The sequence below is a fragment of the Diabrotica undecimpunctata genome, chromosome 6, assembly GCF_040954645.1.
Source record: "Diabrotica undecimpunctata isolate CICGRU chromosome 6, icDiaUnde3, whole genome shotgun sequence".
Lineage (NCBI taxonomy): Eukaryota > Metazoa > Arthropoda > Insecta > Coleoptera > Chrysomelidae > Diabrotica > Diabrotica undecimpunctata.
Window position 1 is genome coordinate 112,356,955 of NC_092808.1, and position 23,796 is coordinate 112,380,750.

At 31.2% G+C, this 23,796-nt stretch overlaps 1 protein-coding gene across 3 annotated transcripts in view; it reads left to right on the plus strand.

Moving 5' to 3' along the window:
* The window catches only part of LOC140443741 (uncharacterized), a 242,234-nt gene extending 219,994 nt beyond the window's left edge, over positions 1-22,240 (plus strand). For all 3 annotated transcript variants that reach the window (XM_072535150.1, XM_072535151.1, XM_072535152.1), the window contains 8 exons: positions 305-1,030; positions 1,714-2,107; positions 3,748-4,065; positions 7,158-7,510; positions 11,373-11,693; positions 15,833-16,241; positions 19,527-19,703; positions 21,474-22,240. In XM_072535150.1, the coding sequence (XP_072391251.1) occupies positions 305-1,030; positions 1,714-2,107; positions 3,748-4,065; positions 7,158-7,510; positions 11,373-11,693; positions 15,833-16,241; positions 19,527-19,703; positions 21,474-21,609 (2,834 nt within the window). In that variant the 3' untranslated portion in view covers positions 21,610-22,240. The remainder of the gene's footprint in view (positions 1-304; positions 1,031-1,713; positions 2,108-3,747; positions 4,066-7,157; positions 7,511-11,372; positions 11,694-15,832; positions 16,242-19,526; positions 19,704-21,473) is intronic.
* The last annotated feature ends 1,556 nt before the right edge of the window (positions 22,241-23,796 follow it).

The window sequence follows — 23,796 nt, forward strand, 5'->3', positions numbered from 1 at the left end:
ATATTCCTATTTTCTGTCTTTTCGCCGAGCATTTACAATAATCGTTTTTATTTTTAACCAGCTCTGCTCTACTCCTTCATCATCCGCGATTCCATTGCTGTTTATTGTTAGTCTCCTTTCGTATAAGTACTTTGTTGAGTGGTCTTGTGGGTATTCAACTGGTATTTTTGTGATTTTTTGGGACCCTCGTATTACTATTGTATTTACTGACTTATAAAATAATTGCTAAAAATGTATTGTATTTTGTAAATTTTGTTTTATTTACTGAACGTATTTTTTATACCTAAAATGTTTAATTTTTTAGAATTAAGAGTGGACGAATTGAAAGAGGACGTACTAGATGAAGGAAACCCGTCCAACGATTTTTCTTCAATAAACACATCGACGATGACAGACAGTACACTAATAGCAATAGAAGCTAGTAAAATGGCTACAGCGTTTAAACAAGAAGCCGAAATGTCTACGAGCATAACAAGCGCCGCTTCTCTAGAGTTAGATCATGTTCAGCCTCCATCAAATATGAATTCATTAACAAACAGTGCGGTAGGACTTCCCAGAAGCCCTAAATTACCCAAAAGGAAAAAGTCGTTACCTCCTTCATTGATGGTTCGAAGAGCGTTAAGTAATTCGTTAAATAACGGTTCAAGTTTGGAAAGTCTGTCCAATTTGGATCACGTAAATCCTCCATCTGACCTGCTGTATGATATGGAAGGAAGTATGACTAGTGTTGCAAGTTTGCCCAACGATCATAGAGCTGATTTTCTAATTAACGGTCTTATCAATAATCCACAGAGTACGCAACATCCAATATTTGATTTGAAACAACCTTTTAGTGAATTAGAAAACATCAACCCACCATCGCTTTTTAACGAAATCACAGACTTCTGCAATTCTTTAGCAGATGTTCCCACAGAGGCAATAGGCAGCGAGACTGAGATTTTTGAAGACTGCTTTACTCATGTTGTTGACGAAGATGGTACTGCGGCCGATCTAACCATTGCTGAAGATATGGTAGATGGTACAGAATCAAGTATGTACAAATATTTTCTAGAATACATAAATCGATTTAGTATTTACTATACCTAACGATACTCAATATTTCTTAGGCAAACATTGCTGAAGTTATCTTATTCATTGAAACCTCCTATGCCCGTATTGAACTTTATTTATATGCTTTAGTAACATTATTTTCTAGACCTAACAGACAACAAATGTTCCATACAAAGTTCTGCTGTATTTCATCTTTTCTTTAAATACAGCTAAAATTTATTCATTTGATTATATATATATATATATATATATATATATATATATATATATATATATATATATATATATATATATATATATATATATATATATATATATATATATATATATATATATATATATATATATATATGTTAGAGAATCATTCTTTCTCCTGAAGTCACCCAATATGTAGCTTCTTCGAATTTTATAATAATTTTTAAACTGTTTGTCCTTTGTCTCGTGTTGTGTAAATGTATCAATTAATGTTTATGACATTCACTAAATGGTTGCATAGCCTAATTTTGACGAAATGCCCCTAAAGATGCTCTAGGAGCGAAAGTACTTGGGCAAGATATAATAAAAACTGTTCTCGATATCTGCCTTTTATTTGTTTAAAAATAAATTATTGTTTATAATAGTTTTTAATTTAATATATTTACTAAATATGCTTAATTGTTCTAGTTATGGAAACTGCATTAGACAACGACGAAGATGAAATTACCCTATTTTCCGATGCCAGGAGTAGTATGGAATCAACACCAAAGAAAATACGAAGTTTAAGTAAATCCATGACTACGAAACAACGGAGAAATCAAGCTAGAGATCGTTACAAAACCTACACAGTAGCCGCCGAAATGGTAATGCGGGAAGAGATTGAGAAGCAAAGAGAAATTAGCGAAAATAGTACTTTAACATGTACGGAACAATTTAAAAGTGCAACAGAAGGTTATCAAACTGCAACTGCTGATAGTCGACTGGCAGATACCGATAGCAATACTAATAGTTACATCAATTCACCTACATATAGTTCCGGAAAAGAAAAGTTAACGCCGAAAGAAAGAAGACAGTTAAATAGGTAAGTCGTAACTATTTTTATGTATGTTCAGTGCTAGCGATAAAAATCGGTTGTAAAAATTTTGAGATCTTGCGTGGGTCCATGTGGGTCCACATAATAATAGAAATTTTCGCAAGAAACAGAGGTTTAGAAAGAAATGGAACAATTTTCATCAATCACTACCAATGCTTTGCTTTTGCGGATAATTTACCGCTACCTACTGGCTAAGATAAAGATATATTTAACCCTTTCAGTCGTGAATGATTAAAACTTTAGGAAATTTCTTTTTTTTTATAAATTTTCTTGATATGAGTTAGTTTTAACATTCATTTAAACTTAATTGCATTTCTGTGTATCCTTGGGTATTCAATGTCAGATATGTGTACTGTGTAAATCATGATTAAGGAAGAAGTTAAACATAAAAAATGTTAAAAAAATAAACAGGTTTGAAAACAATTTTTTATGTATTATTAAAAGAATGAGTTTTTATATCTACTAATACAAAGGTATACGTTACATTTTGTGCATTGTATGTATGTGCGAGATCTACAATGCGCTTCTTGCACCGTCGCATTTTATCAAACAACATCTGTCACAGGCCTTAGTTGTTTACTTGTGGGAAAAAATCAGAGAACCACCGAGAAAAGGACTTGCTAAATCCGAAAATGTTGTCTGTCTTTCTCGTTTTTTCGCAGTCAATTTGCCACGTAATATAAAGGCTTCAGCCAAATTTTGTCGAAAGTGGATCAGATCTGGGACGTTTTTAAGGGTACGCCTACATTTTCAGCCGTTCCTTATATTCTAGCCATTAATTGATTACTGCCATACCTAAGGACTGTTTATTTTTTTGATCTGATAAACAAGTACATTATATCGACTCTTCCCATTCTGATAGTATTCCCATTAGATTACTGTTCAATAGAATATCACAATGGTCTCTCTAACATTGTTGCCAATTTGCTAGTGTCTTACTCGCTCTTTTTCGAGTGAGAAATTACGTGCCTACTATAACTAAATTTGTATATTATTTTTTAGAAATGAATACCTAAAAAATAATACTACAATTATATCTACGAACTTTTGTTGACAACAATGCTTTACAGCAAACTTATTTTTAATTTTTTAAAATTAAATAATTACACTTAATTTAAAAATAAGTGTGCTTTATAGCACACTTATTTTCCACCTGATAATATCCGTTATTCTATACCTTTGACTACGACTATACAACACTGGATGAAATTTTCTACCAATTTTATCAGTTAGAGCGCTCGAGGTACGTATTGTTTCAATAAATACCTCTGATCGCCCATGCAACCAATATATTACTTAATCTGGTTTAAAATTGAACCGTTACCCTATACAGAGCTTTATTTTTTCATGTAGTGGAAATTTTAACCGCTGACCTATAAAGGAATAAAGTGGGAAACATTTGTTAAGACTTCTGTTTTTCTTTCTCTGAGTCTTCGATCTGCCACTACCTTATGAGAAACAACTATGGACCAAAACATGTCGTAGTTTGAACAAAGAACAGACTTTTAGAGAGAAAAGACGGGCCCTCTTGTTCATAATACGCTGCCCTCTATAAAACTAATCACAAAAATTTATTTCTAAAAGATAGAGGTAAATTTTAAAAACTGATTACATTTTATTTTTTGCAGATCACGTTTCGAAACTCAAGTATTGGACCAAGCCATAACCGATATTCTCCAACAACCTGTGATACACACTGTATACCCCTACGAAGTGCCCCAGTTAAGTTCCAACTCAAATAGCTGTTCTTCTTCCCCAGCACAGAGCCCAGCTAGAACCAAACTAAGTATTAGACGAAACTTTATGCAAAAAAGACTAGAGAATAGAGAAAGATTCAGGACAAGAACAATAAGTGAATCTAGTTTTTCGCCAGAAATTTCATCTGCATCGCCTCCCTTAAACGGTGAATCGGAAGTACAATTGCATTTACAAAAGGAAGCTAACAGGTAATGGTATTGAAACCATTTTATCTCTGTGTTTGTTTTTGTCTTATTAAGGATGACGTAAATATGGATTTTATGTAAGCCCACTCTTTAGTTTCCTTCATATATTAAAGATAGAAGAAGTTTAAATCGTGTTACACAAATGCAAACTGTAACCTTAAAACGCCACTTTAAATAAAAACTGATTAAAACGATTACAGATATACCCAGTGTACAGGCCGATTATTCTAGCTTGGCCTTTAATAATAATAAATAATAAAACTTTATTCATCCTTGCAGATTATTTACATAATATAGGACATGTCAAAGTAAAAGGAAACGTTAAAGACTACCTATACAATATAAACATACACATAAATTCCGAGACACTATAAAAACATGACTCCATCAGATAAGTCTTCAATTTATTCTTAAATGCCCTATCATCATCTGCTTCACTTTTTAATTTGGATGGGAGCTGATTAAAAAACCTTACGCCGCTATAATCAGGGTTTTTTTCAAACATAGAAGTGTAATGTTTAGGAGTCCTAAAGAAATCTTTTTTTCTAGTACGATAATTGTGTACATCTGAATTTGATTTCAATCTATTGATATTAGCTTTTGTATACAGAATACTTCTGTATATAAAAATTGAGGGAACAGTGAGTATTTGATATTTTCTAAAATGCTCTCTACACGTATGTCTATATGGTAAATTAAAAATCAAGCGAATTATGCGCTTTTGGGCTATAAAAACTTTCGAGACATTTGTTGCACTGCCCCATAGAACAATATTATATGACAAATGTGAATAGATGATAGCGTAATAAACGTTAAGTATCAGTTCCGTTGTAAATAAGTATTTGAGTTGCAAAAGAGCATAGTATCCAGAATTAATTTTCGAACATACATGATTAATATGTACCTCCCAGCTCATATTACTGTTTAGATGTAGTCCTAAAAACTTTGTAGTGTCAGATAAAGTGATAAAATCATTGTCGACTTTGACAGAGAAATTTTCCTTTATTGGAGTTTTTATATGAAATTGCATACATACTGTTTTACTCGAATTTACTATTAAGGAGTTTTTTTCGCACCAAGACGTAAACTCATGGGCTAAGGTATTGAGTTTTAACCTCAATTCCTCAGCATTTTCTGCAGATGCCACCAAAGTCGTGTCATCAGCATACAAAAAAATATTTTCCGTACTCATATATTTAGGCATATCATTGATATAACAAAGAAATAACAAAGGACCCAGTATTGATCCTTGTGGAACGCCAAGATCAACGTCATACAAATCTGATTGATAATGACCGACTTTGACATACATCTGTAGATATTCTAGATAGGATTGCATAGAATGTGCATAGAAGACTGAGAATGTCACTGTGCAAAGGAGCCTAAGAGTCGAAAGCTTCTTGAATAAAGAGTCATGTAACAATTATTCGCTATGAATTTTCGGTTGAGATTAATTGATAATTACAAAATTAAAGAAAACTTATTTTTAATGCCAAGTTAAATATTATCGATTATTATAGAAATTTTCAAAAAATCTATTTTTGTTTTTTCGCGTAAGAACATTCCTTAGTATTATAGAAATACTGTCCTAAAATTTTATTAAGAAATTCGAATTTGAAACGAAGTTATAGCTGTATTTATAACGGTACGCACCTGAGCTAAAACTCGTTTTTATACAACACCGTGCGCCCCGCTTCACCTGTGCACCTGCAACTCAGTAATTGCTTTTTAAAACTTGTTTTGTTATTGAAATTTATCGAAAATTATTATTGTTTTGAAAATCGGAAAAAATCCTGGATCTGGTGGTCATTTAAAAGACGGTCGAAGTAAGGAGACGTATTGTAATACGCCTAATATAAAAGTAAATTCAAAGGTAATCAGCTTACTGCAGAAAACAATTCTGAATTACTCAGTTCCTCGGCAAAATTTGATAAAAATAAAAATTTCAAGAAATAACAAAGAGTTGGTCGGAAAATATCGACGAAGCTGATATTGCTCAAGCCAATAGAAGGAGCAGCGAGACACCAAAGAGGCAAAGTTATGAAAAAAAAAAAAGCTTTGACCGACCATTTACAGCTTTCACTGGACAGTAAGGGTACACAATATACACCAGGATTCGCTGATTTGAGGCAAAAAAAAATAAATATGTCTATTTTATTTCATAAAATTACAATAAAAATACTCTAAACGCGTTTTCCTTGAAATCAAACTTTTCAAAACTGGGAAACATTTTTCTCAAAATCTACTACACCAATCTCCGTAAGCCAAATTGTTTTTGATACTTTATATATACGACTACTAAATAAACCTCAAAGTTTAAAAAAAAAACACCCCACCTTTTTAGTACAGAGGTAAATTCACGTCCAAAACGTGCGTTTTTTCCAACTTAATATATTAACAGCAACAATTATAAAACTGAAAATAAAGAAATTTAAGAATATAAAAAAATGAACTTTTTTAAGGTTTATTTATTAGTTTTAAGTCTCAAGAATTAAATCCCGTTAGAATTAAAAAAAAAATGTTAAAGATTGGAAAACTAAAAGCAAAAACAGAAAATAGTCAAGAAATATTGTAGAAGACGCCAAGTTACACAACCAATTGTAAAACCTAAATGTTAATCAATGTAAATGAATCAGAAGCGCCCAAAGAGGGAGGCAATCACTCCGCTAGAAGTGTAGATGCCATAATGATATTGCAGAATAGGTGTATCCTGGTTTTAATACAGTTCGGACCATCCATTTAAGAAAGAATTAGGCGCTTCCAGACTTTTATGCCACTCTGTATAAAAAGATATTTTAAAATCCATATTTTCCTGGAATGCAAAATTAACGAAAGATATATAGACCAATTATATTACAGTCTACAACAACATTAAGTGTATTTGTATTAAGTTTACACTAGATGGGAATAATTAACTTACTGATTGATTATTTGGAAGAAATAAACATTGCCATTTAAATGAAACAGTGATAGTTTTTAAAGTGCAAACTTTTTAAAGTGTAAAAAATGTGACAACTTACTTATTACTTTGTAAAACTGTTTTATTATACTTTACTTTGTTACAACAGATTCACATTTATTTTTCTTAATTTCAGGGTTTTAAAAACATTGCGAGATACAAAAACCCAAGATGAACTCCTAGATTGTGAAACTTTGAGTTTAGTGAGCAATGATGATGATTCGGAATACAACTCTGGAGGTTCTGTCAATTACAGAACGTATCACAAGAGTTGGGGATTAAAGAAAAATGTTCCTGTTATTACAAACATCAATTCTAACGAATTGAACAATCATCAAGCCGAAACCAGTCCTGTGGAAGAAGTCAATTCTGATGATGAGAACATTGAAAATGAGTGTAGAGTATTTTCGAAACCGAAAATAGTGAAACCGGAAGATAAGGTTATCACAGAAGAAGCTCCAGTCGAAGAAGTGCCGAAAGGAATAAGAGGTAAGGACATTCAAAGCAGTTTTATTGAACTAAGTATCGATTAAAATAGCATTTACGATACTTCGACGTTACACAAAAGCTTACTTTAAAATTTTGAGCACACTTACTTTCTGAGTTTCAGATTTGGTCTGTAAAAATATTCTTTTTCCGTATTGATTTATTTAAAACATGATTCTGAATGATATTTACTATTTCTAATTGTAATTAACTACAGTTTTAGTTGATGTTTATTCTAACGTTTCGATTTGAACTTGGGAAATAGTTCTCAAAATACGATTTCGGAAATGGAAATCGAAACATCACAATAAACGTATTTTCAACTGAAATTCTGAGTAATTCCAATTAAGTCAAACCAGTGGCGGCTGGTATCGCTTTAAGAAGGTAGTGCCAGAAGTGCCAGGTAGTGCTAGAAATTTTAAGGGTTTAAGTTGACGGGTTCATGATATTGTCAAAAAAGGAAAAAAATAGAAATTAAAAAAAAATAAGCGTACTTTGATCTTATATATGTATCTCCTATTTCTGGGGTGCCAAGAAATTGACCAAAATTTATCAAAACAATTCCGTAAATTAATTAATAATAAAAAAAACTCAACTTACCACCAGTATTTACTGCTGATGTACTTGAAGTTTGATATTACGATTTAGTCTCTAAAGTTTGTTTACAAAATTATAAAAATATCACTATTCCAGTATTTACACACACGCACAAAGTTGTTTAATATCACTTTTAAAGTTTCCGATATATGAAGTCCATCCTTCTTTCTTTTTTGGTTGCAAAGTTTTCAATCACTTTATTATTAAAATTATCAATGCCATAAACTTACAAAATATTTTTCTGAAGATAGCATATCTAAAGCACCAAGTCGTTCTTCCTTCATGGTATTTCTAAGGAATGTTTTAATTCGTTTTAGCATCGAAAAACAACGTTCTGCTTCAGATGTTGACATAGAAATGGTAATTTATATACTTAAAAGTGTAATAGTTTCTTCAAATGTACATTTTAAACCTTCATCATTTAATAAAACTGATAGCGGGATAGCCCCAGAGGTAGTACTTAATTCGCCTCGCTGATACAGTACTTGTAATTCAGTTTAAAGCCGAGTTTTGTTTAAAAATAAAAATTGTCTGCATGTTTCATTAAGAAATGATTCGGGGAACTGATGCTGATAAGCAGAAAACTTCTCCAACATCAATAAATTAGAAGCACCTAAATGTCAGGAGAAGGTAAACCTTGATTATTTGTAACAAAACTACATCGCATATCTCCATGGCTTCCCGTTTTCTGCTGAGCCTGTGCTCTTCAATTTGCGGCTTTTTTTATTGGTTCATCATTATTATTATCCGTTTGTCCCTGTGACGTGTTTACTTCTTGAATGTTATCAATAATGACGTCCATTTGCTCCCTTATACCTTGAATTGCCTCTTTAACAGAATCAGTGCATACTTTTTGCAATTAATGAAAAATAATTTCAACGTGAAGCATTATTTTATTAAAAATAAGTAACCAAAATACAAAATCTTTATCCTGGAGCTTTAATTTATAACTATTAGCTTGATTAATGGATGACAAATTAGGTGAAGTACTTTGTATAATGTCCATAAGTGCAATGAGGTCTTTTCTATTTTCGTGAACAGTATGAACCCCCGTGACTGAAAATCCCAACGTGTTTGGGAAGATTTTGGCAACCTGCGATTAACCACCTCATCCAAAATTTTTGTTGTTTGAGGAGACGTAGAAAAGAATGAGCAAAAACCAGATAAATTAGAAAAAAATATCCTAGCCTGCTTATTGATAGAACTTGTCATAATTAAATGCACTTGGTGTGCAAAGCAATAAACGTAATTTGCAAGAGGATATGTCTCCTTAATAATTTTTTGCACACCATTTAATCCACCACTCATAACAGATGCGCCATCATATCTTAGGCAATTAATTTGTTCGGAGTATATTTTATTAAGGGATTTAAAAATGCATTTAGTGATGGACTTAGCATCATGTCGGTCCAGCACATAAAATCTCTAAAACCTCTCAACTGGTCTTCCTTTACACAAATATCGGCAATCACTGCAACATAAGGAGAATTTTCAATTTCTTTCTTAATTTCCTCGTGGTAAACATCCAATATGCACTCAAGGAGATCATTTTGAGTTGTTTTTGAGGTACCTTTAAAAGATTTAAATCTTTGAATATGAACCTTTAAGTCGTTATCCAATTCGGCGCTAAAATTGACCAGCTCCTTAAATATGCCTCTGTTTTCTGAATTTTTGGTTTCGTCGTGACCTCTAAGAGCTAACTCAAAAGCTCCACAAAATCGTATACAATTTATGATTTGATTCAAGGGACTTTTTGTCCGGAATTCTTCCTGAAGTTTCGTCTGCAAGAACGGTTCATTATCAAAGTCGATGCGAGAGCGGGAAGATCACAATCTCTTAAATAAAAAACGGAAGTAAAACCGGAAGTAACTTTTTTTTGCATATTTTAGATTGTAAAATGCCACGTTTAAGAAAAAGAAGTCGGTTTGAGAACTCTAACTAACTAACTAACTAAATTTATATTTAAATATTATTTAAATTTAAAAAATACAGAAAACAGTATGATGCTCCGCGCTAGTCTACACTACCGCCTACTGTTCCACTTTTTTGAGAATACGCCACAATTTTACTTTATAATAAGTTTATTTTTTATTTATTTATTTAAAATAAACCTAATTTACCTCATTATTTAATTCTTCAAGTATTAAACTCAAAACGTAGTCTAAATCTCTAAATATCAATCACAACACCTCACACACGCTGCACTTGTTGGAAACAGAATACTTTCTAACTAAACATAAAAATAAAAAAATACCAACTCATCAGATAGTGTAAAACAGATCCCATAAATGAAAATCGGAGACAGGAGGATCCCGAATTTTGAGTGGTTATTATCGTTATTCCTTAAGTGGAAACACTTGTTGGTGCATTCCAGCATTCGAGAATTGACGCGTTGTTGCATTGTGTATAATATTGAATTCCTATACTTTACTATAGGAAAAATTCATTTTATGGCCGCCATTTTTAAACCGGTTCGAATTTTTTAAATTTTAACCTTAAGGGGAACCTTAATTTAAACCTTAAGGGAATTTAAACCTTAGGGGGAATCTACTCAACAATCTATTTAATTATTCGAAAAAATTATTCTCCTATCTATCACCGTTTAGGAGGAGTATTGCGCACAAGAAAAGGCCTTAGCCTTTTAGTATATAAGATTTATTACTTGACAGTATAAAGTTATATTGGAGACTAAACCTACGATTTTAATTTAGGTATTTATATGCATATTCAATCGTTCTCTAACTTCCCTTGAAGGCGGCCCTATATCCCCGTAGAAACTTGCGACTTGATTGTTGATCTTGAACAGTCGATCATCGAGGCTAGATTCTGCGGAGCCATGCAGGGCCGGCGTAACAATAAACATGAAACAAACAAAAGGATCTTCAAAGAAAATCATGTTAACACAAAATACAGATTACATTTCACTCAAGCCTTCGGTCAATAATAATTTTAACATTATTGTTATCTGGAGCTTATACTTATTAAGAATACAAGAAGACAATAATAGTTATTATCAACTTAAAATAAGTAACTCTCCCTATATACGAGAAAAGGGACGTTCATATTCCGTATTTATTCCGTACATACTTTGTGAAAATTAGGAATACGTAGTTTGCAGTATTTAATTTATACAATTAATTTTCATAAAGTATTGTAGAACCCATGAACTAAACTTAAAAAGCATAACATACTAAATAATATGAACATCACTTTAATTAAGAGATGTCAGCTGAATAATTTTTTTACTACCTTTAACTTTTTTTTTCAGGCCGTAGAAAACCACTTTATTCTAAAACAATTACTAATTCAACACCAAAGAACATAAAACCAGTCAAGAATATGACCTCCAATTTAGTGAAAAATGTCACATCGACGCTGAAGTCTGGGACGGCTTTGACAGCCGTGGTTGGAAGGCAAAACAAAACTATAACCGCACAAACACAAAGTAGAACATCAAGTGGATACGGCAGTAGAAGCGTATCAAATTCAATGTCGCCAAAAACAAGTCCTGCCCGAACACCAGCAAGCACTAGAGGTAGTCCAAAACACGTGGCTGCTCCCAAAGTGACGAATTTGAATTCATCAAAAGGTAAAGCACTATAATATTTAATAAGCTATGTGATAACTTCTGTTTTATGTATTTAGCTAACACGTTTGCAGCTATAACTAACATTGTGAAATGTTTATACACAAAAGATTATTCGGGTAGCAAGGTTGAAAAATCTAATATATATATATATATATATATATATATATATATATATATATATATATATATATATATATATATATATATATATATATATATATAGTCGTCCACTGCTGAACATAGGCCTCCTCGAAAAACCTCCATTCAGATCTATCTTGCGCTGCTGCAATCCAGTGGGTACAAATCCTCTTTATGTCGTCAGTCCATCTTGTGGGTGGTCTTTCCCGGGTTTCGTCTATTCGCTCTCGGTCTCCACTCCAAGATTTTTTTGGTCCAGCTATTATCCTTCATTCTAGCGACGTGTCCTGCCCACCTCCATTTAATTTTGGCTATGTGTTTTATAATGTCTTCTACACCACTTTTTGTACGGATTTCTTCGTTTCTTACCCTATCTAGCAATGTTATGCCTAACAATGATCTTTCCATTCTACGTTGCGTCACTTGTAGTTTTCGTGTAAATGTCCTTGTTAGGGTAAGTGTGTCTCCATATGTAAGGACAGGCAGGACACACTGATTAAAGGCTCTTCTTTTTAAGCTGATCTCCCTGTCGAATACCTTTCCTGATATGTATCTTATTGGTAGGACCGTGCAGATTTATAGTTGTAGCATTTCTGTATATATTTTCTATAATATTGGTGTACCCGTGATCAATTCGACACTCTTCCAATGCCTTTAGAAGTGCGGGTAGTTCGATAGTATCAAACGCTTTATGGAAGTCTATAAATGTTAGAACTAGAGGTCTATTGTATTCATTTGATTTTTCAATCAATACTTTTATGCACTGTAGGTGGTCATTTGTACCGTAGTTGGGGCGAAAACCAGCCTGTTCTCTTGGCTGATATAGCTCAAATTTTGCTTCCAATCGATTGGTTATTATTCTGCTGTACAGTTTGTATAAATGGTTGAGTAGAGAAATTGGCCTGTAATTCTCTAGGTTCATGTTGTCACCCTTTTTATGCAGAAGAATTGTAATGGAGTTATTCTAAGCTATAGGAATTTTTTGACTATACAAGCACAGATTGAAGAGGTCTCGTATTTTTTTCAAAAGAGAAGTTCCGCCAAGTTTTATAGCTTCTGTAACTATTCCATCATCTCCTGGCGCCTTGTTGTTTTTCATTTTTTTGAGTGCATATTGTATCTCATCTTGAGTAATTTCTGGAATGTCCTCAGATCCCTGGTTTTGAACATTTTGTCTACCGTCTTCATTTACGTTATTGTTAATTTGGTTTGTGTATAATATAGTGTAAAATTCTTCGACTATTTCAAGTATTTTCTGTCTGTCTGTTGTTACTTCACCCTCTTTATTCCTAAGCTGGAAAATTTCTTTTCTACTTGTCGCCATTTTTCGTCTCATTACCTTCATGCTCCTGTTTTGCTCTATAGTCTGTACGATTTTTTCATGTTTAAATTTATCATATTTCAAAATTACAATATCATATTAATATATATATATATATATATATATATATATATATATATATATATATATAATAATATGATATTGTAATTTTGAAATATGATAAAACAATAATTAAATTAATTATGATCCAATTAGCTAATTAAAACAAAAAAGTTTATTTAATGAATTTTATTACGAATATGTGAATAATTTTTATTAACGACGCCTATTTCATAATTCATATGTTTTCTTATCTCAGGGTTCCTACTTAAGTTCAAAAAATACCTTTATCTTTAATAGTGTTCAATAAGAAGAGGAGTAAAAGGAGTAAATAAAAACAAAATCAAATTTGTGCAATGCAATTAAAATATAATAGTAAAATAAACCTTTTTAAACTATTTATACAACTAATGAAATCCCTTAGAAATAAATGTTCCCCAAATCATATAGCTTTCACATATAAAATTACAATAGGAAAATTAGTCCCATCTATTATCTTGTCTCAATAAATTTTTCTCTGCACTTTATGAAAATAATTCACTTTAATTAATTCTCTATCGAAAAACTCCGTCACTGGTTCTGCTTATAAAAACACTCCTGTCGATCAAAAGAACGTCCGGACTCACGTTTCTATCTCCTTTTGGGATTGCCCCTATCTGTTTAACTACGAATCTCTCCGGGAATAATTTGTTCGTACTTACAAATTCTGCACCTTTTTCATCCGGCAAATCAGCTTTCAAAACTTACTGACACTACCATTTTTACAAAATCTATACTTTTCTTTCAACGTTTAAAACAAAACACCGATTTGATCTTTCCTCATTTCCCGCAGCAGATCACTTTTTCTCCTTCAAAAATCAATATCGTCTCTCAATCCCTTTTATAATTTTCTGTTGACCAATCAACATCCTCGACTCAATTCTCCAAACGCCAACACTTTTCAATTTCCAGAATTGTGCACAAAAATATGAGACAAAGACTTTCTACTTTCTACTAATACCCTTAATGACTTGTTTCTACTATAATTGATAGTTACTACTATAATATAATGACTATAATTTTTCTTTATATACATTTTCGGATCATATCAATATATATATATATATATATATATATATATATATATATATATATATATATATATATATATATATATATATATATATATATATATATATATATATATATATATATATATATATATATATATATATATATATATATATATATATATATATATATATATATATATATATATATATATATATATATATATATATATATATATATATATATATATATATATATATATATATATATATATATATATATATATATATATATATATATATATATATATATATATATATATATATATATATATATATATATATATATATATATATATATATATATATATATATATATATATATATATATATATATATATATATATATATATATATATATATATATATATATATATATATATATATATATATATATATATATATATATATATATATATATATATATATATATATATATATATATATATATATATATATATATATATATATATATATATATATATATATATATATATATATATATATATATATATATATATATATATATATATATATATATATATATATATATATATATATATATATATATATATATATATATATATATATATATATATATATATATATATATATATATATATATATATATATATATATATATATATATATATATATATATAGTAGAGACCTCATTCCAAGACTTTACTTGACCTCTTATCTCTTCCATGATGGATCTTCTCCAAGTTTGTACTGAGCGACCTCTTTTTCTTCTTCCTTGGGGATTCCACTCTAGAAAGATCTAAATGATCCCTTTAAAATGCACACTGAGTTTTGTGATCTAATTCTCCAATCTCTACAGTATTCAATATGCCATATTCTTTTTTTTTTTTCTTTGAATTGGTCTATATACTTTTCTTCTGATTAGTGTATCAAAGCTTCTTAGTTTTTTACGTTCTAGTGACGCTATTTTTACAATTTTCAAAACCATAAAAAAAATTTGAAATGTCTTGCTTACAGCATTGCTTTTTATTGGATAAACTACTCTTGAATCAAAACAATGATCGGATATACTCTGTCTCGTAGGGCATAACGGTTACCAGATGAACTTATGATAGCCCAAATTTGGGCTCAAATAATATGCTTTAATTTAATATAAAAACATGCATATACGTCAGGAGTAGCGTATTTTATTTAAAAAATAAATGAACGAAATAAAATTTTTGTTAAAAAATCAATTACTATTAATTGAATTGATAATATTTGCGGCCACTTTTTGACTGGCAAACTATTATCAATGTATTCTCCTAATTTTAAATGTATGTAAAAATGTGAGTTTTTATTAACTACGTTATGAACGTAGTGATCCTGCAGTAGGATCTTAATTATAGTGAACTATAAACTTAAAATTGGTAATATATCAAAAATTAATTTAGTTATAAATTAGGATCTGTTCCTATTCATTTATGATAGTAATATATTGGTAACAGCTTTACGGTTTTTGGCTCTTTTTAATGCTTTCTTTTTCTTAGGTACCCCGCCCTTAGACCGTCAAGGTACCTTCACAAAGGACGAAACAAGTCCAAATAGTACTGCACCTTCACCTACAGTTACCAAAGCCACCAGCAAAATTCCCACAGTTTCTAAAATTCCAGCTTTCGCATCTAAAATAGCTTCTAAAATAACACCACCGTCTTCTATGTCTAAATTACCTGGGAAACCGCCCATAAGCACAACGAGAAATGGTTTTACAAAATCTGCCAGTTCTGATAGAGCAAACAAAAATCCTAAAGTGTACAATAGATCTACAAGTGCGGATAGTAGAGAACAGAGCACCAGGAAGATTCACGCAAGTCCTTCCAGTCAAAGCTTAAAAGGAGACGGAAAGATACAGCAGAATGGGGCTGTTAAGAAGTCTTCAATACCCAGTCTTACTCAAAGGTTAGTTAATCTATTTATTAAAGAATTATTTTAGTAATAAGTGTTGGATTCAACCGTTACTTGATTGAAGTTGAGGATGGGAGAGCTGCTTGTCTTATGTTGGCCATTCAGAAGTATATCTGGATTTTTTAATTTATTAATTTCCGTAGATTCTATATATTTGCTTAAGTTGTTGTTTGTTCTGAAAGCTGGTGTTATTCCTTTCTTTTTTTATGTGTTTGAATATTTTTGTTGATGTCTTGCCTGTATATGTAATCAAGCAGAAGGTATTGGGTGTTTTCTCTGGTGGTGGGAAGACCAATTTCAGGGCTTCCTTATCCAATTTTTGGTTTAAAATATTGTTTATTGTTTGTTCGTTGTACCCATTGTTTATTGCCATTTGCCTAATGATATTCAATTCTATCTAGAAGTTATTTTTTGACATGGGAATTTCTGTTAATCTATGTTACATGCTATGGTGGGCTGCCAATTGATGTTGTGTAGGATTCGATGATGAATTGTGTATGGTCGTTTCAGTATGGGTAGGTTTATGAAATACCGAGAATTCATATATTTTGTCAAGTCTGATAACTTTTAAATCTTGATTTAACTTGACAACAAACATGAGTTCTCCTTATTACATAAACCTAACCATATTGTCACCACTATACACAATTCATCATCCCATCGAAAATATTATGATGGAACGAACTACACAGTAATTTCAATGAACTTTCTTCATTTTAGGAACCAGCTTATTGATATCATTCGATATAATGCCTATCATCTTCGGATGATTATTCAAACTAAGATTTTTATCAACTACTCTACATTTAACAAATAATCCTTAAAGCTCTCCTTATACTTTTGTAAATGTGTCAAATCATTTGGAAATTGTAATTGTAATAACAAACTCTTGTTTAAAAAATAAAGGCAGATATCGAGCACAGTTTATTAATTAAATCTTGCCCAAGTACTTTCGCTCCCTAGAGCATCTTCAGGGGCATCTGAAATAAGCCAAATAAACTGCTTTTATTTTTCAAAGTTCATTTATTCGAGCATTCAACCTTATATCAATTAAACTCTTGTTTGTTAAATTTCTTGTTATATAAACCATCTGTTTAAACTACTTGTATTGAAACCAGTTGCCTTGTTGAATATCTATTAATTCATGATACCCACAGGTTTCAAAGGTTTAGAGGATGGGTACTATAAGTTTTCGGAGTCACTTGATAGAGTCCGAAGATAACCGCCTGCGATCTATTGGTAGGGAAGGAAGGGGTACGACAGGGCTGTACCTTGTCTCCTATTCTCTTTAATATATACTCAGAAGAAGTATTTAAGACAGCGCTGGAGGAAAGCACAGAAGGCATAAAGATAAACGGACAAATAATTAATAACATAAGGTATGCTGATGACACTGTGATTCTAGCAAGTAGCATGGAGGAACTGAGTTGCCTAATGAGTAACATACAAAAAACAAGTGCACAATACGGACTCAGACTAAATATCACAAAAACCAAATGGATGTTAGTAAGCAAAACCCAACAACCACCACAGCAATTGATATTAGACGATGAAAGAATTGAACACGTGGATTCGTACATCTACTTGGGAACAACAGTTAACTCAAATTGGGATCAAGCGAAGGAAATACGTATAAGAGTAGAAAAGGCAAGAGCATCGTTCACTAGCATGAAGCAAATTTTCACCTCTAAAAGCCTCACCCTACCTCTCAAAATTCGACTTCTGAAATGTTATGTATTCCCAGTTTTGTTATATGGAATGGAGGCGTGGACAATGACCGCAACATTGATGAAAAAAGTAGAGGCCTTCGAAATGTGGGCTTACCGACGTATATTACGTATATCCTGGACTGAGCATGTGACCAACGAAGAGGTACTACGCCGGATAGGTAAAGAGAGAGAGGTAGGAATAAGTATAAAGAAAAGAAAGTTGGAATACTTGGGTCACGTTATGAGACACAATAAATATAGAGTACTACAACTGATCGTCCAAGGGAAAATAGACAGCAGAAGGGGTCCAGGGAGAAGACACTCGTGGCTCCAAAACTTGCGGCAATGGTTCGGATTGTCATCTGCTGAACTATTCAGATCTGCCGCAAACAAAGTCAGAATAGCCATGTTGATTGCCAACGTTCGGAACGGACAAGGCACATGAAGAAGAAGAAGATCTATTGGTTCGCAGTCATGCATGATGTGGTTGACTTTTGCGCAAGTATTCTGCTATATAGTCTGCAACTTAAGTCCCCATGAAACAGTCCCTTTGTATGCCAGTGTCTCTGGCTTGGCATGTCCAGTAAGGAAGCCTGTTATGAGTCTGAGCTATTGCTGTTTGTTTTACGCAGTATTTCAACTACTATTTATATATATATATATATATATATATATATATATATATATATATATATATATATATATATATATATATATATATATATATATATAAAGGCCCTAGAGGCACTTGGCTTCGATAGTCTTGACTAGTCTAGTTTTCTCCACTTTTTACGGTCCTTCACTTGTACTTTCCAATCTCTTGTTCCCATTTCTTCTATGTCAGTCCGAACTGCCTCAAACCACTTCCTTCATGGTCTCCCTCTTCTTTTCTTCTCTTGTTCTCCTGCTTCTTATGACGTTTCTTTCTTTTGGCATTCGTAAAACATGTCCCAACCATTTAACTCTCTGTGCACTGATTTTCTGCGTTATTTTAGGTCTCTAATAGAACTGCATTATCTCCTGGTTTGTTCTTCTGCGCCATTAGCCTCCTTTACCTCACCAAAAACTTTTCTCAGGATTTTCCTCTCCCAAATCTCCAACTTTTTTAGATTTATTGTCCAAGTTTCACATGCGTACAATGCTGTTGGTCTCACTATTGTTTAATAAGTTCGAATCTTGGCTGCCCTGGATACGTTTTTTGCTTTCAACAGTGCGTTTAGTGATGCTATTGCTTTGCTTTGCTGCCTTTCACGAAGAACCATGGGTCGCTTGGGCCTATTCTTGAGATCGGCTACAGTCAACTCTGCTCCCTCCCCTAAAGTCTCCATAGCTCTCACCACATCAATAGTTCATTTTTTGTATAGTTGCGAATATATGGTTGTTTTGTATAGTATAAAACGCCTGTTTTAGAAGAACTATGTGCAATAAAACTTTTCTGTTTCTGATTAATATACATCAAATAACGTAAATTGTATATTATTTTTTTGCAGATAATTATTATTATATATAATTGTCATTGTATGACTTAATATTTTATCTTTTACCTTTTTGATATCATTAATTTTTTTAGATCTAGTAGTAATACTAGTTTAAATTCGAGTGGCAGTACAAATGCAAAGAAACAAGTAACCAGTAAGATTGCAAGTTTATGGAAGAAAATTGAAGATAGTAAAAAACAGACACCTAAACCAGACAGTCGAGTCTGGATTCAAGCTGAAAGTGAAAATGAACCTCCTCGTTTAATTAGGTGAGCTAAAATTACCACGTAATAGGAATAATCTTAATAACTTTTATGAAACTTATTAAAACTACTTTAACTCACATTCACATATTTATTTTTCACATAAAAACAAATTAAATGACACACAAAAATTGATATTATAATTAAAAATCTAAAACATTATAGTATGATTTATTTATAGTAATTATTTTTCAAAATTTTCAAGTAAAAACTGTTGCCTTCTATCTACAGCTTATTTCAAATCAAGTGGCGATCCCTTATACGAAATAGTTAATCGTACAGGCAATAGAATATCTATGATCAGACCCATGCAGTGGCGTTGCAATATTAAACAAATACAATTATTCGAAATCGCACTAATTACAAAATTATTACTCACTTAAATAATAAATGGTGTTTGATTGTACACAAATTGTTTTATAGATACCAAACTTTATGTTTGTTATAATATCATTTTTAATAATTGATACTCTATAAAGTTTGGTAAACGTTAATTTCTAATTTAGTATCAGTAACCTTAAAAACGTAATTATAAAGTCATTATTAATGACTCCTTAACGACTCGTTAAGGACATACAAAGAACTGACATCTAGTCACTAGATTTCAAACGAGTTCGTACTTTAGTCTCATTACGTTGTTGAGTCTCAACAAGAAAGGTACTACCACGCGTATTAGAACTATTTTGTATAATGGAGATGGTTAAGTGTAGTACGAGTAAACAGATCAGATTGACACCAGAATCCAAAGGAATAGTTTACAACTTTTTTAAATATATTCAAATACTATTGCTTGAAGATAATCGAACCAGTATTAAACAACGTGTGAGTGAAGCTACTGGAGTATCTTAACGTACAGTAGAAATGATCATTCAACAAGCGAGTATGTTAACAAACGCAGAGTCAAATAATACACTTAAATTTCCAGCTACAACACTTGCTAAAATTAAAGCAACCGTGACAGACTTGAGGGAGTATGACAAACAGTTCTTTAGAAATATCATTCATCGTTTTCATGAGACTGAACGTTGTCGTGTATCATTGAAGCTTTTGCAGAAAAGGCTTGAAGAGGTGTACGAGTGGACTGGAAGTGTGAGTTCTCTCTACAGAATTGTGAAATATTTGGGATTTAAATGCAAGAAAACGAAAGATAGGGAGTCATTAATAATGACTTTATAATTACGGTTTTAAGGTTACTGATACTAAATTAGAAATTAACGTTTACCAAACTTTATAGAGTATCAATTATTAAAGATGGTATTATAACAAACAAAAAGTTTGGTATCTATAAAACAATCTGTGTACAATCAAACTCCATTTATTAGTTAAGTGAGTAATAATTTTGTAATTAGTGCGATTTCAAATAATTTAATTTGTTTAATATTACAACGCCACTGCATGGGTCTGATCATAGATATTCTATTGTCTGCGCGATTAACTATTTCGTGGAAGGGCTCGCCACTCGATTTGAAATAAGCTGTAACATATAGTGGGATAGACGAGTTTCTTTTTCTTTGTATATATAAAATACAGTAGCAGGTACATGGTAAATAAAAATTTGTTTAAAATATAAATAATAAAAATTATTTTATTCAATTTTTAAAATATTATTTAAATTTTAAAAATACGGATAGTCTACAGTACCCTCTTCTGCACCATCTTGTTTTTAATATTCGTTTTATATTGCTACAAATATCAAAACCTATAGTCGTTAAGCGCCTATACTGTTTATTGTTTTCTATTGTAAATACATGATGATTTATTCAGAAATGTTTTTAGGAGCAACACATTTGACAATAAAGATGGATCAGGATTGAAGACACGTTGCGAAAATGAAGAGAAGCGCATTTCAAGGTTGGACTCTTTCGTTATAACAGATGACGGTGGGGATGGAGTTACGACTGATAGTTTTTAATTTAGTTTCAATTTAGTGTTCTTTTAAGGGCATTTTATATTTTTAGCATTTCTCTTTATATATTGTGAATTATTTATTGTAGATACAAAAACAATACAATGTATTACTGCTTTATACTTCAATTTATTTTGATTGGTTAGGTTATTGTGTGTACATTTTACTAGATTTTGTACTATTATTTTTGAAGACATTTTTCAGATATTTAGTGGAGTTAATATTTATTCAGTGTTATGGTAAATTTGTAACTTTAAACTTTGCATTGTGAGAAGTCTAGTAAAATGGTTAATGTTAAATAAATTAACCTATTTTCAAATGTACTCTTAAAATATTGAACAATGTTTTTCTTAATTTAATTTAAGCCATGAAAATGTATTTCTAGTCGCAGTTATTTTGAATAAGACTGTATATTGTATTTATTTAGGTAGCGTTATACTGTTCCCGTGATAACTTAGTGTAATTTGTATATATAATAAAGAAGAAGTAGTTAGTGATAGTTTTTTAAGATTTGTATTTCCTTTCGTTTTTTTAATTAGCGAGGCACTTCTGGAGCTCGCTATTCTAGTTAGAGGCTGTTTTTTGTCATATATTCTAGATAAAGTCGTTTATATGAATAAATATGCTTTTAAGTTCATTTGTTGCGTTAATCATATTATTTCTTTTGATTATTTCAAACCACAAACGATTTATCATTACAAAAAAAGTAGTATTGAAGATTGCATTAGTCGGGACAAGCCTACAAAAAGACGTTAGAACACCAAGGAATGAATATACGAAGGCGGTTTGTTAAGAACTTATGGTATAATTTCACTATTTGAGAGAGTGAGTCATCGTTTAAAGGCCCAGAAATGCGAAAGCCGTTTGGAAATCCAGTGACGTACACTTACTTTTATTTTAACGTTAATTATATTTTATTTTTCAAATATTAATGTTCGAAATAGGCCACAATATATTTATTTACAAGTTTTTACTGACGTTTCGATCTCTATATCCAAAGACCGCTTTCAAAGATATAAATGATAGTTATATTTATTTTATTTGTTTATTATTATATATTTTTATAATCTTATATTGTTTATTTTCTTTTTTTTTTCTATCTTTAAAAACGGAATAGAGATCGAAACGTCAATGTATTAAACATGTAAATAGATATATTGTGGCTTATGTCCAACCTTCTCCCTAAAAATACAGAATGCCACAAACAAACAGCTATAGAAAAATAAATATATCTGTCATTTGTATGTTTGAAAACGGTCTCTTTATAGAGATCGAAACGTCCGTAAATTAAACATTTGAATAAATATATTGTGGCTTATTCCCAACATTATTTCTAAAAATACAGAACGACAAGCGAAAAGCCATAGAAAATAAATAGTACTATCATTTGTATAATTGAAAACGGTCTCTGGATATAGAGATCGAAACGTCAATAAATAAACATATGAATAAATATTTTGTGGCTCATTCCCTACATTCCCCTAAAAATACAGAATGCCACAAACAAAAAGCTATAAAAAAGAAGTAATTTTGCAGAAAGTTTACTGATACCAACCGGCTGTCGCGGAAGTTACGCTAAAACGTCTTTTGACGTGACCCGTCCTTAAAGAGTAACACAATGAAATTTTTTTAAAACAAATTTTAAGACAGTTTCCACACCACCCCAGAGGTATGTCTTGTGGCGCGATACTTTTTTTAAATGGGTGTTCGCCAAGAGCCATATTGTCTTATTAAATAAAATGAACAAAACACTTAAGCAGTATAAAACAAAACAAAATAAAATCCTATAAAACAAAATAAAATTCTATAAAAACAAAATAAAAATAATGTTTGATGTGTTTAAACACAAACACTATACACACTTACTATGTTCTTCTCGTTTTTTTTTTGTTTTTGTTTTTTTTTTGTGCTGATGTTCTTATTAAACTATTAGAAAATATTATTCACTGTCTAAACCTGAAGATGCAGTGCTGCTATCGCTGTCATTATCTTCACCACCTGGTGTAATTATAATTGGCTCTAGTAAAACTTTGATATGAGTGTCAAGTTCCCACATACGATGTTCTTTAATTATGTGGCCTATATATTTAGCCCATTTATCTGGAGTTACATGGAGGATTGCTTGAATCAAAAGTTTCTTAATTTCGTTTAATTTGAACGTTTTGTTATTGCGTGCTACTGCTTCTTTCACTT